The 15,436-nt window shown below is 44.9% G+C and overlaps 1 protein-coding gene across 2 annotated transcripts in view; it reads left to right on the forward strand.

Annotated features, from left to right (window-relative positions):
* ADAMTS9 (ADAM metallopeptidase with thrombospondin type 1 motif 9) overlaps nucleotides 1-15,436 on the forward strand; it is a gene marked incomplete at its 5' end in the record, with an annotated part of 165,082 nt that overhangs the window by 129,243 nt on the left and 20,403 nt on the right. For both annotated transcript variants that reach the window (XM_082848658.1, XM_082848659.1), the window contains one exon: nucleotides 11,799-11,972. In XM_082848658.1, coding sequence (XP_082704784.1) covers nucleotides 11,799-11,972 — 174 coding nt within the window. The remainder of the gene's footprint in view (nucleotides 1-11,798; nucleotides 11,973-15,436) is intronic.

Genomic DNA, 15,436 nt, shown 5'->3' on the forward strand with positions numbered 1-15,436 from the left:
TACATCGTTGTTTGTTTGCTCTTTAGTTCTTCAAGATCCTTGTTAAACGTTTCTTGTATTTTCTCCATTCTATTTCCAAAATTTTGGATCGTCTTTACTGTCATTACTCTGAATTCTTTTTCAGGTAGACTGCCTATTTCCTCTTCATTTGTTTGGTCTGGTGGGTTTTTACCTTGCTCCTTCGTCCGCTGTGTTTCTCTGTCTTCTCATTTTGCTTAACTTACTGTGTTTGGGAGTCTCCTTTTTGCAGGCTGCAGGTTCGTAGTTCCCGTTGTTTTTGTTGTCTGCCCCCAGTGGGTAACTTTGGTTTAGTGGGTTGTGTAGGCTTCCTGGAGGAGGGGACTGATGCCTGTGTTCTGGTGGATGAGGCTGGATCTTGTGTTTCTGGTGGGCAGGACTGTGTCCAGTGGTGTGTTTTGGGGTGTCTGTGAGCTTATTATGATTTTAGGCAGCCTCTCTGCTAATGGTGGGGTTGTGTTCCTGTCTTGCTAGTTGTTTGGCATAGGGTGCCCAGCACTGTAGCTTGCTGGTCGCTGAGTGGAGCTGGGTCTTAGCGTTGAGATGGAGATCTCTGGGAGAGCTTTCCCCATTTGATATTATGTGGATCCAAGAGGTCTCTGGTGGACCAGTGTCCTGAACTCAGCTCTCCCACCTCAGAGGCACAGGCCTGACACCTGGCCGGAGCACGAAGACCCTGTCAGCCACATGGCTCAGAAGAAAAGGGAGAAATTAATTAATTAAAGTTATTAAAATAAAAAAATATTAAAAATAAAATTTTTAAAGTAATAAAACAGAGGAAAAAGAAAGAAAGGAAAAGAAAAGAAAGAAAAAAGAAAGGAAGGAAGGAAAGGGCAACCAAACCAAAAAACAAACCCACCAATGATAACAAGCACTAAAAAGTATACCAAAAAAAACCAGACAGACAGAAACCTAGGACAAATGGTAAAAGCAAAGCTATACAGGCAAAATCACACAAAGAAGCATACACATACACACTCACAAAAAGAGAAAAAGGGAAAAAACATATATATATATATATATATATATACACACACACACACACACATATATAAAGGAAGAGAGCAACCAAATCAATAAAGAAACCTACCAGTGATAACAAGCTCTAAACACTAAACTAAGAGAAACATAAAACCAGAAACAAATTAGATGCAGAAGGAAAACCCCAAATCTACAGTTGCTCCCAAAATCCACTGCCTCAATTTTGGGATGATTCGTTGTCTGTTCATGGATTCCACAGATGCAGGTACAGCAAGTTGATTGTGGAGCTTTAATCCGCTGCTCCTGAGGCTGCTGGGAGAGATTTCCCTTTCTCTTCTTTGTTCGCACAGCTCCCGGGGCTCAGCTTTGGATTTGGCCCCGCCTCTGCGTGTAGGTCGCCTGAGGGCGTCTGTTCTTCGCTCAGACAGGACAGGGTTAAAGGAGCCGCTGATTCGGGGGCTCTGTCTCACTCAGGCTGGGGGGAAGGAGGGGCACGGAGTGTGGGGCGAGCCTGCGGCGGCAGAGGCCAGCGTGACGTTGCACCAGCCTGAGGCTCGCCGTGCGTTCTCCCGGGGGAGTTGTCCCTGGATCCCGGGACCGTGGCCGTGGCGGGCTGCACAGGCTCCCCGGAAGGGGGGTGTGGATAGTGCCCTGTGCTCGCACACAGGCTTCTTGGTGGCGGCAGCAGCTGCCTTAGCATCTCATGCCCATCTCTGGAGTCCGTGCTGGTAGCCGCGGCTCGCGCCTGTCTCTGGAGCTCGATTAGGCGGTGCTCTGAATCCCCTCTCCTCACGCACCCTGGTCTCTTGTCTCTTAGGCAGGTCCAGACTTTTCCCTGGGCTCCCTCCCAGGTAGCTGTGGTGCACTAGCCCCCTGCAGGCTGTGTTCACGCAGCCAACCCCAGTGCTCTCCCTGGGATCTGACCTCCAAAGCCGGAACCTCAGTATGGACCTTTTAACAATATTAATTCTTCCAGTCTATGAGCACAGAAGATCTTTCCATTTATTTCGGTCTTCTTCAGTTTCTTTTATCAGTGTCTTGTAGTTTTCGATGTACAGATCTCTCACCTCCTTGGTTAAATTTATTCCTAGGTATTTTATTCTTTCTGATGCAGTTTTAAATGGGGTGTGTTTTCTTACAACTGCATTCTTAACCCTGCATTGTAGGTATTCAGCCTTCCAGCTCTGTTCTTCCCTCTCCTTCACCCTCCTGATGGATTAGTTCCATTGTTTTCAGTCATCTCTTTTCTTTAGGACTCTCACCCTCTCTGTCTACTCAATATTTTTTTTTTTTTTGCTCATTTTCATTATAAAGTTTGGTGGTTTTTTTTTTGTTTTTACTTCCACCAGACTGTGGCAGGGAGGAATAGCTAAAGCAGTTACATTTCAGATTAATTGTACTTGAGCCACACGAGTTACTGGGAACCCCCAGAGGCCGTAGAATTTTACAGACGTGGTTCATATACCAGCACTGCCACATTTCAGCTGTGTGACTTAGAACAAGGAGGCTGTATTTTCTGAACTGTGAGTTTGCCGTTGGTCAAGTGGGAATAATAAGTGTGCAAAGCTGTTCTGAGAAAATTAGAAATAATCGAGTGGTTTGGGGATTGACAGAGTCAGATAGAGAAGGAAGAAGAGGTGTCTTCATCCCTCTCTGCCTGTGTGTTACTACTTGATTCTCTTTGTAATTCTTGCTTCAGACCTACCACTGCCTGCTCCCTCCCTCTCCCTCTCCATCTTCATGCCGTGCCAAACTCAACCCTGCGTGACTGCTCCAAGGAGCACAAAGTAAGAGAGTGTTCAGATGTGAATCTCAGCTGACAGCTCATGCTTTAGGCAACTTCTAAAAATGCTAGTGCCATTTGGGAAAATGCAAGCTCCATTGACAACTCCTTCTGAATCCCAAAGACTAGAAACCTTGCCAAATATGCACTGAGGAAATACTCATCTCTGATCATCTGAAATGTGCCTAGAAATTTACACCTTTGTCTGTGCCATGCAGATCAATCTTTCTAAATCCTTCCTCACATATTGCTCTCAAGCTCTGTATAAGAACAGGAGACCTACTAAGATAGCCTGACCTGTGGCTAAATTTAGAAGTTGACCAGAGGGGAGCAGCAAGAAAAGTGGATCAGGTAGTTGCCCTCCTGCCAACATGCTTTCTCATCTGCCTGAACCCGAAGTGGAGAGTTTGAGGCCAGTGGACCTGGGTGGTGAGGGAGGTTGGAGGACTGTGGGAGGCCCTCACGTGACACTGCATTGGCCAGAGGGAGGTGCAGGGCAGCTGGATGGCGGAGGGAGAAGCCCCATTAGAACCCATTGTTCCTCATTTGCAAAGCGTGCTGGTAGTCCTCTCTTCAAACGTCCCCACATCCACAAGGCTTCGAGGGAATGTTGCTAGCAACTGGGCAACCATCTTCAGATTTGCCCCTGGTCCTGTTTGCCTACAGCAGTCCTGGTTTATGCATGGAGTAGGCCTAGTGTAATTATCAATTGCCCCTACTTCCATAATCAAAAGCGTCCTTGTTAAACAGTACATTGGGTGGTCACTTGATAGTACAGCCCCCTTCAGGCTCCCCTTAATCAGCCTTCACCTCCATTCTGGCTCTCACCTCCCCTGTACCCACTCAACTCTGCTACCATTTCACCTGATATGCACTTTGTGCATGCACATGTCTTGACTTTCTTCCCCTCATTGAGCTGACGTCAGTAGGATGCCAGGGCGGTCTCAGAGCCCAGTGAATCGGATGCTGGAGACTCCCACCCCACCCCATTATGGGAGGTTTCCTTCTTCTTAGCCATTCTTTACAACTAACTCAGAACTGTTGCTTGCTTTTTGAGTGTGCATTTTTCCCTTTTGCTTCCCCCTTGGACACTATTAAAAACCCACCTGTTTGTTGGCAATATGTATTTCACACCAGGCACATAGCACATGGCACCCTCCTCTTCATGAGAAATAATCCAAGTGTCCACGTTGAGAAGCACGACTTCCACATACCCACAGTAGCATGATCATCAGGGATGTCATACACAGTCACACAGGTTGTACACTGCACAACCCCAGGGGTACCATTCCCATAGGCTACAATGTGAGGGGCATCCTCTAGAGTTATACAGTGCAGTGGCCCTGATACTATGATAATAAAAAGAATACATCTCATTGTTTATTAAGCTATGGATCAAGCACTATGTTGAATATTTTTATATGGAGGACCTCATTTAACCTTTCCATAACTCTCTGATGTCGTAATTAAATTTTTATCCTCATTTAAAGTTGAGGTAGCTTGAGGCTTAGCTAGGTTAATTCACCCAGGTTCACAGAATCACTAGGTAATAAGGCTGGGATTTGAAGCCCAGCGGCCTGACCTCTGGAACACACGCTCTGAACCTTTATATTCCACTGCTTCCCATGTCGACATGCACCTAAGGTGCATTCTTCTATTTTTATTGGCTTGGCCAGACTGTTTCAGCAGAGTTGGCGTCAAAGTATAATTCTCTGTACTGGTGACTACCTCCACCCACTTCCGAAGATGAAATTCTTGGTCTAGTTGGTTGACGATCAGACCTTAAGCCATGAGGTTGGTGGGGAGTCTTGGTGGAGTACTACAGAGGACCTTTTTTGTTCATTGAGGGGCCTGTTGACTGTGCAGGGGAAGGAGCATCAGTGTTCATTCATGATATCATAAGATAGAGCCTGGACTTTCAGACGCAGAGAAAAATTATTAGACAAGCGGAAGATGCTCTTTCCAGACATTCATGTCCCATTTGTTTATGCCCTAAAAGCAGAGTGTTGTAAACAAAAGACCATTCAGTGTGTGGCTCTGGCAAATTGACCTCAAATCTCTGGGCTCCAGTTAGCTTATCTGCAAAATGGGAATTGTATGGCAGACTTTGCTGAATGTCATAGTGAGGGTTAAGTGAGATTAAGTGAGGGATGCAGTGCAGTGCCTAGTATATTTTAGGCCTTCCCCAAATGGTAGTTCTCTTTGGTACAGTGGACTCCTGATGGAGGATTCAGATGATGACCAGCACTTCAGCTTATCCACGTATCACAATGTTGGGCTTTTAAGATCACCCGCCAACTTTGGGCTAGTTATTTAGCTTTTCACTGCTCAGTTTTACTCACTTTAGAATTATTATGCTCATGAGACTGAGTTTAAAAAAATACATGGCCTTTTAATTCTTTTGAAAACTACTATCGTAAAAAACTTATTGATAGTATTATAATCTGACTATGAATTTACTTATAGCTGCAGAGGTTTTTCCATCCAACTTGAATTGTGAGTATGTACGTTATGCATCTCTTTGTTTTAAGGAGTAAGTCTCCCAGTTCTTGCAAATACTCTTTTTTACCTTTACCCAGAATACTCTCTTTCCTCCCTGGTACCTCTGTGTCACAAAGTGGCTGCCCTGAACCTTCCCTCACATCAGTGACTCTTGCTCATCCTTCAGGCCTGAATCAAGATGTCACATCCTTTCAGAAGCCCTTGAAAAATCACACCTCCCCTCAAATGACTGAGTCAGATGGCCCTCCCCTCAGCTCTATCACCCTGAAAATATTCTGCTTCAGCAGCTAGCACTCTGAATTGTTGTAGCCTGTTTTTCTTGTCTAGGTTATCAGCTGTTGGAGGTCAGAAAGCTTGTTCACCAGAGTTTTCCCCAGCATTTAGCACAGTACCTACAGCATTGAAGACCCTTGGTGAATGAATGAATTTATGAATGAATGGAGGGACAAAATAATGGGTGGAGAGAGGGAAGGAAGGAAGGAAGGAGAGAGGGAGGGAGGGAGGGAAGGAAAAAGCAAGGCATTACAGAACAAAGCCTGCTAATTGATGGTCTTTCTTCTTTAACTATTTAGAATCACAGCACTCTACAATGTCTTTTAGAACAAACTGTTTTTCCAGTACGAACAGCCGTTTTACTTTATTGTCACATTGCCATGGACAAGCTATGGCCTTGATAGAACTGCCCGCCCCGTGACTCTTTGACCCAGTGCAGGGACTTGGACCACTCTAATACGTATTTGGATTCTAAAAACTTTTATTGAGATCAGCTGTAGAATGATTCCCAAGTTCATCTTCTTAGCACAGAAAAATTAGTAATGAGCTTCAGGTCAGTTGGTTACAAAGATTTTATGAAGTTAACAGTAGGGAGTGATTGGGTTTTGATGTGTGAACAAGGGCCAGCTATTAACTCTTTATCACTCATTCCCTCATTAATTTATTCAACAAATCTTTGTCGAGCACCTGCAAAGTGCCAGGCACTAGGCATTAGGGATGCAATAGAAAATGTGCAATTGCTGTGGTGGGATTGATGATCAAGTGAGAGAGACAGAAGACAAGCAAACACATGTGTTATATGGAATTGCCAATTGTGAAAAGTGCTGTGATGGAAAACAACAACAAGGTGCTGAGATAGAGACAGAGCATGATAGGCTAGTCCCACCTTCTCTAGGGTGCTTGATGATAAAGGGCAAAAGGAGGTGATTCTAGGTAGAAGGGAGAGGGAGGACAGAGCCCAGCATGTTTGTGGACAAAAGCACAGCACGTTGGGAGCAGAGTCAGCAAAAGGACCGGAAGGCTGAAATGAGGTTGGACCTGTCGGAGCACCCAGGTTGTGACGTGTTCTGTAAGCCAGGGCAAGAGTTTGGATTTTCTCCTAAGCAGCGTGAGACATTTACAAGGCCCTCTGTGACCTGGCCTCTGCCCACCTTCTGAAATCCCCATCTCAAACCGAAGGCTCTGAGGACCCCCAACTGCTGTCATCATCTCCCTGCCCCACCTCCCCGTGACATCCACCTCCAGCCACGCATGCTGAGCCCCCCCCTGAGAGTGCCCCCCATCTCCCGTGTGCCAGGTTACCTCGGCGCACCGCTTTCAGCGTTGTGGGGATTCCCACCCCCGGTCCTTCCTCTTTTCTCGCTGTCACAGCTGCAGATACCCTGATGGCTTCCACCTCCATTACACTTTCTGTTATGAAGCTCATACCTGCTCACAACAGCCATACAAGGCAGCCCTGAGTGCTAAACCCCAGGGGTCACCAGTTAGCCGACTGTCTTGACACACGAACCCCCAGCTGGGAGGAACAGCCACCCCGGGTGTCATAAGAGAGAGAGAGAAGGTGAGTAGGAAGATGTCAGGGCTGTAACCCCATGCCCAGCATAGAACTTGGCCCATTGCAAATAGGCAGACCTCGTTTTATTGTACTTCACTTTATTGCACTTTGCAGGTACTGTGGGGTTTTGTTTTGGTTTTTTTACAAATTGAAGGTTTGTGGCAACTCTGCGTTGAGCAGGTCTGTTGCTGCCATTTTTTCCAACAACATTTCCTCACTTTGTGTCACATTTTGGTAATTCTCGCAATATTTCCGTTTTTCTCTACTATATTTGTTATGGTGACCTGTGATCAGTGATCTTTGACGTCACTGCTAGGACTTGCTGAAGGCTAAGGTGATGGTTAGCTTTTTTTAGCAAGAAAGTATTTTTAAATTATGTACATTTTTTTAGACATGCTATTGCATAGTTAGTAGATTATAGTGTAAATATAATTTTTATATGCCTTGGAAAACCAAGCAATTCACGTGACTCGCTGTATTGCGATATTCCCTTTATTGCGGTGGTCTGGAACCAAACCCACGGTGTCTCTGAGGTGTGCTTGTATTGGTTGAATGAGTGAATGACTTTAAAGTTACAAAGTGTCTCCATAGTATTATTTCTGCCTTTTTCCCTTGCAAGTATACTGTTTTGGGGCAAAGATGTCCAAACTCCACATACCTGACTTTTAAAATGAACCCATTGGTAATTTGAAGGTTGCTTTTTCTTTTTTTAATTTAAAGCAATGTTAGATAAATTGATTTGCACTTCCTGTTCCTTTTAGCCAAAGACTCTGTGTAGCACTTCCAGAACGCTATGCTGTCAGGCTCCCCATTTGTTCTTTGACTTGGTTGTTCCACACACTATCCGACAATGGTAGCCTGGCCCTAGTAAGGACGCAACACATTCTTTCATCCATGGAGAAAATCAGCAACCTTAAAGGTTGAGCAGGTGAATATGAAGAATGATTTTCTTCCCTCCATGGTTAGTGCATCTCACCAAAAAAATGTAAAGCAACTTGGTTGCAGTCTTTAAGGAAAGACGGTTTCTACCCATTGCATTAAGTGACCCTTTTTAGACCATTACCCTGTGGCCAACCAACCTAGCTAAATAAAATATTTTATTTTAGATCTTCCTCACCCTCAAATTTAAAAAGTTATTTTCCCCTGTTAGTTTTAGCACATTTACAGGCACATGTAGCCCGTGGGACAATGGGTAAGTTACCCAAGTTAACCCAGGGCTGTGATATTTGCTTTCTGAATTACAGGTGTGCTGAATTTCAGAGATGCTGGTGGTGTGACTTCCATACTTGGTATAGTTGTTTTTCTAAAATCTGTAATGAAATTGGAGAAGAATCTTTTGTAAATTAAAAGAAGCTTAGTTGAGCTTCTCCAGCTGTTTTTCAGAACCCTCCAGATCATATTCCAGGACGGAGGAAGGAGCCATAAATCCTAGGTGGGTGGGAGAAGTGATATTACTGAAAGCTGATAAAATCCTATAGTATGGGCTGGATTTGCTTTGTGATTACCCAGCCCCTGTGCTCTGGTTAGGATTTAAAACTCCAGGAGAAAAGCCATGCTAAGTGATTTTCAAAGCTGCTACTGACTCATTCCAAACCACTGGGCAAGTCACTTATTTACTTAGTTTAATTTTTCTAAAAGTTATATTCAAAGTAAGGCTTCCCAACGCCCTTTGCCACCACTGGCAAAATCGTTTTTATGGTAGTTAACCATTATTTAAGACCAAGGGAAAAACACCTAACAAGCAGAAAGTATTTAGTAATCCTTGCTTTCTGCTCTAAACTGTTACTTATTGCTACAGATTAAAGCCCTAAGGATTAGTGAAAATGAAAGAGGACACTGGAAGGTTTAGTCCAGGTAGGCTGCTCAATAATCATGATCTTCTCTGAGTCACCTAAGTCCTGATTTTCTAAGGAATTACTTTTTCTATGGGGAGTTAATAAGTATGTCTTCTGCATAGATCTACACATCACAGATTAACCATTGTTTTGTTTTGTAACATTCAGGGCCTCATTTGGCTTTTTTAAATGAAGAAACAAAAACATTATTCCTTCACGATGGTTCCCAGCATCCTCCAGGGGAAGAGAAACCCCCAGAACTGCTGAGTCAGAGCTGAGCTAGGCACTGAGCTCAGCCAGCCTCCTGCACTGGTGGGAAGGGATCTGCTCCTCTGTGCTCATCTCACACTGTTTGCTGTTCATATTTGTGCCCCACAAAAATTATAAATGGTTCCATACTCTAGATGTAGAGATTTGCTTCCAAGCAGCAGAAGTTTTGAATTACATTTGCAAACGATAAGGATACAACCACAGGTTTACAATACCAGGACACAACCACATACATATCCCTACTACTTTCTGAAAGAACAAAGCATCTCACAAAAGACATGGTTATACCAGATGACCCAGCATTTCCACTCCTAAGGATATACCCGAAAGAATTGAAATCAGATGTTCAAATTTGCATATGAATGTGCCTAGCAGCGCTCTTCATAATAGCCAAAAGATGGCAACAAACCCAAATGTCCATTAACATTTGAATAAACAAAATGTGGTATATTCATACAATGGAGTGTTCAGCCATGAAAAGGAGTGAAGTACTGATCCAATGTGGCAAGACCTTGAAAGCATTATGCTAAATGAAAGAACCCAGACACCAAAGGCCACAGACTGGATGATTCCATTTCTATGAAATACCCAGAACAGGCAAATCATAGAGACAGAAAGCAGATTGGTGGTTGCCACAGACTGGGAGGAAGGGGAAATGGGGAGTGACTGCTGCATGGGTACAGGATTCCCTTTTGGGGTGATGAAAATATTCTGGAACTAGATAGTGATGACGATTGCACAACATGACCAGTGACTACACTCCGCTGAATTGTACACTTCAAAATGGTTAAAATGGTGAATTTTATGTTACGTGTATTTTGCTACCAAAAAACAAAAAGGAAAGGAAAGAAAGAAAGAAAAAGAAAGGCAAGAAGTATATCAGGAAAGACATTTCTGAGTCAAGCTGGATTCCAAAGTCAAATGCCTTTGGGATGCTTTGGGTAATAAAAGAGAAGGAGGCTTGTGAGAGACAAAAAAGAGGTGGGGTCTAAGGCCCTCCCTAAAAAGACTAGAAGGAGAACGTTTAAGAGACATTATGTGAACAACAATGACAGCTCACAGTAGTTGGATAAGGCCCAGGGGCAACAGAGTTTGTAATCCCCGGTTAAAGGAAACCTAAGCTGTCCTTGACACGGGTTGGTTACAGTGACTTTCCTATGTAATCTGGAGTCTTGAAATGTTGGGTGACGCAGGTGCTTCAGATAGGACAGGCTTTGGGAGAACTTTAACAACACAGATAACTAAGGTAAAACCTCTACAGTGGGGTTTTCTGTTGGTGAAAGCAAAAAAGATAAGAAATTTGTGGTCAGCACAGAGATCATCCTAGAATGAAACATACCACTTGCTCCATTTTCTCCACTTGGTTTATGGGAATAAAAAATATCTATGCCATTCACCTGACAAAGAGATGGATAACCAGGAATCAGTTCTTCAGGCTAAGTCCCAGTTTATTCATCTGAAAAGTAGAAATTATAGTAATGGCTAAATCTTGCTGCCTAGCTGTCTACATCTTTAACGTCTGTCTTTGCTACTAAAACACAGCTCCTCTCTGAGGGCAGGGTTTGTGCTATTTGTGTCTGCTTCTGTTCATCCAGACCCATCACAGGGCCTGACACGTCTTAGGAACTTGGTGAATATTGGCCAGATGATCAAGGGGTGAGAGCAGTTCCCCCTGGAGAAGAAAAGGCTATAGGGGCCACAGGAAATCTCTCCTCAAGTCCCTGAAGGGGGTTACTTGTGAGGAACAAAATTTGTTCTGTATGCTCCCTTGGAATCAACAAGTAGGACAACAGGCTGGATTTGGCTAAGAGACAGGCTTAGTTCCATGTTATAAGATGAAATGGGCCACCTGGACAGGGAATAACTTCCCTGACTCTAGAGGTATTTTGACACCCTTTGGCCATAAGTTTTAAAGAGATTCAGCGTTTGTTTGAATGGGTGAAGTAGTCAGGCCTTAAGGTCCTTTCCAAACCTGAAATTCATTCATTCACACTTTCACTGCTTCATTCAGACAGCCACTTACTGAATGCTGATCGCTATGACAGGAGCAGTGTTGTTGTTACCGAGTTCAAGTTCATGCTGCTCACTGCATGACAGGCCACTTAATCGAGAGACAAGGTGTTGGGGCAAGGAGTAGCAATTTTATTCAGAAAGCCAGCAGCAGACGGAGAAGTTGGTGGACTGGTGTCCCAAAGAACCATCTTACCAGAGTTAGAATTCAGGCTTCTTTTATACTTATACTTTAAAGGCCAGAGCCTTGAGAATAGGCTGTCCTGTACATTTCAGGCTGTAGGCAACATTCTTTTACAAAAGGTGCAGAGCCAGCACGACTAAGCACAGGCAACAGAAAACAAGGGTTAGAGCTAAAGGAATAAATCCAATATGTAGTCAGCCTTGTTCTTCTATGTTACACTGTTAAGTAATGGGGGTAAAATAATGAGTTCTCTAGTAATGCGTACCCTCAGAGATCTCGCAGTCTTAAAGGGTATATAGAAAGGAAAATAAATCATTATGGTAACAGGATGTAAGAAATCATCTGTTATCTTTCCATGTCACCACCTGTTTTGTCTGTCTTTAACAGTGCACCAAGACTTGTGGGAAAGGCTCCAGGTACCGCAAGGTGGTGTGTGTGGGTGAGGACAAAGGTGACGAGGTTCACGGCATGCACTGTGACATGAGCACACGGCCTGTGGATCGCGAGAGCTGTGGCCTGCAGCCCTGCGAGTATGTCTGGATCACAGGAGAATGGTCAGAGGTACAGTCCTGGGGATTCTGGATCTGCCTTCAGGTCAGCGATGGCCTGAGGGCAACAGAGTGATGAGGGCAGGAATGTGGGAGACTCACACCCACCTGCCAGTTCTATCCCTGAGAACTGGGAGCCCTCAAACAAGTCCCTCAGCCCTCCTGGGCCAGAGTCCTACAGGTGCAGAGTGGGGGGGGGGGTGCATAAGATAGTATCCACGCTCCTCTCAACTCTACGTCCTGTGATTCCCTTTAATGTCCTAATAGTATGATTAGAAATGAATTCTTACAGACACTGCAAGTTCATATGTTTCCTGTAGGTGCCTGAAGAAAGTTAAGTATGACACAAAAATGTCTTAGCATCAGGGAGGCAGTAGGGAATGGTGGGGACTGTGACTAACTAGCACATGATGTGTAAGGGGAACAGGTTCTTTTCCACTCCAACAGAGGCCATGCAGAAATGTGGGTCCATTGTAACCAAACCTGATGTTTCAAGAGAGGACAAAACTTTGGACTTTTCTGTGCTATCTCCTAATCTTAAAATGTGGACTCAGATTATTTATTTAAAACACTGTGTGGGTCAAACCAAACACTTTTGTGGGCCAGACGTTGGTTGCCCATTTAACAACCTCTGATCCAGAGGAATGAAATCGTTTTCCATAATATCCAAGGAATCTCAAGTGTCTGTTTTTCCTTATCTCCTCCCGTACACAATGCTTACCTAGATGCTTTTCATTATTCATAAACCAATAGTAACAGTCACATGATTATATTTTCAAACCTCATGATACTTTCAAATACTGAAAGACCTGTAACATCAACACTAGTTGTCATTTGCCCCAGAGAATTTAGAGATGTGAAAGGGACGTGTCTGGGCTCATAGCAAAGGTGCTTTGCTATTGCTGGCGTCTCGTTAGAGTTCAACAGGGCAGCAATTTCACGTTTTAATGGGATGAATATTTGCATTTAGATGATGTGTTTGTTGGGTGTTGAATTGTTTCTGCACTAAAACTGTTCCTAAAGCCTTGTCTAACTATGTCTCCCCATCCTTCACTCTACCCCAGTGAATTTGCCTTCCCCTCCCCACCTCCTGCGGGACATTTGGCGCTGTCTGGAGACATTTTTGGTTGTCACAGCCGGGGGGAGGTAGGCTGCTACTGGCATCTGGTGGGTAGAGACCAGGGGTGCTGCTAAACCTCCTACAGTGTACGGGACAGCACCACAACAGAGAGCTACTGAGCCCAAATGTCAGGGGTGCTGAGGGTGAGAAGCTCTGCTCTATACCAGCCCTACCTGTTCTTCGTATGTTGTCAAAGAGAGGAGGGGAGATGTGGTCTCGATCATTAGAAATAGATTTACTCTTGCCCATCCAGGAACATGGGAAGTGCAGATGAGTGTTCAAAATAGTCCTTGACTTTGGGTTTGACGCACAGGTTCCAACCCATTCAGATACCAAGACGGGTGGAGGGAGGTGGGTCCGGGGGGCTCCTCTCTTCTGTTCAGTTCACCCCTCCCAGTGCCTTGAAAGGCATGGTCCCTAACTTCTGGTTCTCTGGGTTGCTGCACAAGGCCACCCCCCGACTCTCAGGAAGGGAGAGCCTTCCTTTCTGGCCTCTCTCCCTCCTCAGGCCTCTGTCCCTGAGACCATTCACCTGTCTGCCTCCTGGGGGCCTCTTCTTCCTGGTTTCTGGCTTGGTTCTCGGTCATTCGTCTTGCTGGAGTTCGTGTGCCTGTCACACTGCCGAGGTTGACATGCTCATCTTAGCTGGATTTGGTGTGTTGTCATTACACTGAAAGAGTTTTGGTCTCTTTCTGAGACTTGCATAATGTTCCTCCTGTGGCTTTACCATAACCTTAATATTAACCCCCAAAAGAAGAGATAGGGAGAAAATTTTTTAAAAAAGCCTTCCAGACATCTGCAGATTTTCAGGTGTACCATGAGTTGAAAAATATGCAAGCTATAGGCAAAGATTAGAGGGATGGAGACAGGACTTTGTACAGATACCAGGATCATGGGAAGGGACTCTGCAAGGGGGAGTGATGCCCAAGGAACTGGACCAGAATTCCCTCTAGAAAAGCTGTTAGTAAAATGCCAAAGCCACAGCAGGATTTGCCTTCTGTCTGGGGCCTCCATCACCTGCAGAGTTCTGTGTGCTCCCTATTGGAGAAGAAGACTCCATCAGCCCTGGCCCACGTGTGCATTTCCCTGGTTGGGCCCGACGTGTATCGCTAGCGCAAGAAGCCCACGTTCTTATTGTTTCATTTTGCTTTATGGTTATTTTCAAGTTAGAAAAGTAATCTGCACTCATCGTGAAACATGCACGTGGCACCACGGCGTGGAGAGTCAACCATAAGACCTTCCCCTCCTCTCTCCCCTCCCCAGCGATGAGAGCCTCTTACACTCAACAGCTCTGGCCTGAAATGGATTAAGGAAGCCAGAGGCACTCAACATTTTCAGGATGCTCTTAACAGCTACTGCAGGGTTCTTTTCAGAGCTCTGGAGGCCTCTGAATAAAACCTGACCATATTTGGGGCTCATTTCCATCTGTCAACACCTGTCTCCCACTGCGTCCCCCACATAAATGGGCACTGGGCTGCTTTTGCTTGTGGCTGGTAAGGGGAAAGGGTCTTAGCACTTGCCTTCTCAGAAGTACAGCCTTGTTTAAATTAGTCCACACTGAGGTCAGGGCGTGCAAGCACTGAGTTAGATACTCTAAGATACCCACAGCTTGGACAGACAGCATTTATTAGCCATCTATCCATGCGTGAAACACCTCAGACTAGCCCTGCGCTCCCCTGGCCTGGCATCAACTGCATCTTTGGGCATTTGAACAGCGGCAGCCAGCCAGCCGGAGAAGGAAGAAACGTACGCAGAGTATTTGCATGTCTTAAGCCAGCTGGAAAGCAAAGCCCAAGGATGCTCTGCATGCCTGTGGCTGGGCCAGTTCCCTGCTCACTCTAGGACCGCGTCAAGGGGAGCCTTCCCCCTGGAAAAGTTACAGGGGCGGCAAGCCACGTGGCTTAAAGCGACAGCGTAGGAGACACCAGGAAAAAGAGACCCTGGTTTTAATAGCAAGTGAGAACGTACAGAAGCTATGGTCCCTCACCCCAGAAAAAGCAAAACACACCACATGCTGCACACTGTTTCCAGGGTTCATCTGCCCCCACCCAAAGAACCTTTGATCTTGAGAATCCTGAAACTCTACCTTAATTTTATGTTTCATTTTCACAGGGAGTGGCCAGTTATTTGGCGACTTGGCCCAAAAATACCATCAAAATAATTTGTTGGTTAATTCAGTTTTCTTTTAAAAGTATTATGTAAAATACTTAGCTGAGGAGGCCGAACGTAATCTAAAATCTTATTAATAACCAGTTAGATGTCCCATCACAGAAGGAGCTGGGACACCAGTAAAGTACCTTTTTCTTTCTCCTTTTCTGTATCATCTGGGTATTTTTAAATGCCGTATAATTACGGCA

This window comes from Leucopleurus acutus (assembly GCF_964270905.1).
Source record: "Leucopleurus acutus genome assembly, chromosome: 10".
Taxonomy (NCBI): domain Eukaryota; kingdom Metazoa; phylum Chordata; class Mammalia; order Artiodactyla; family Delphinidae; genus Leucopleurus; species Leucopleurus acutus.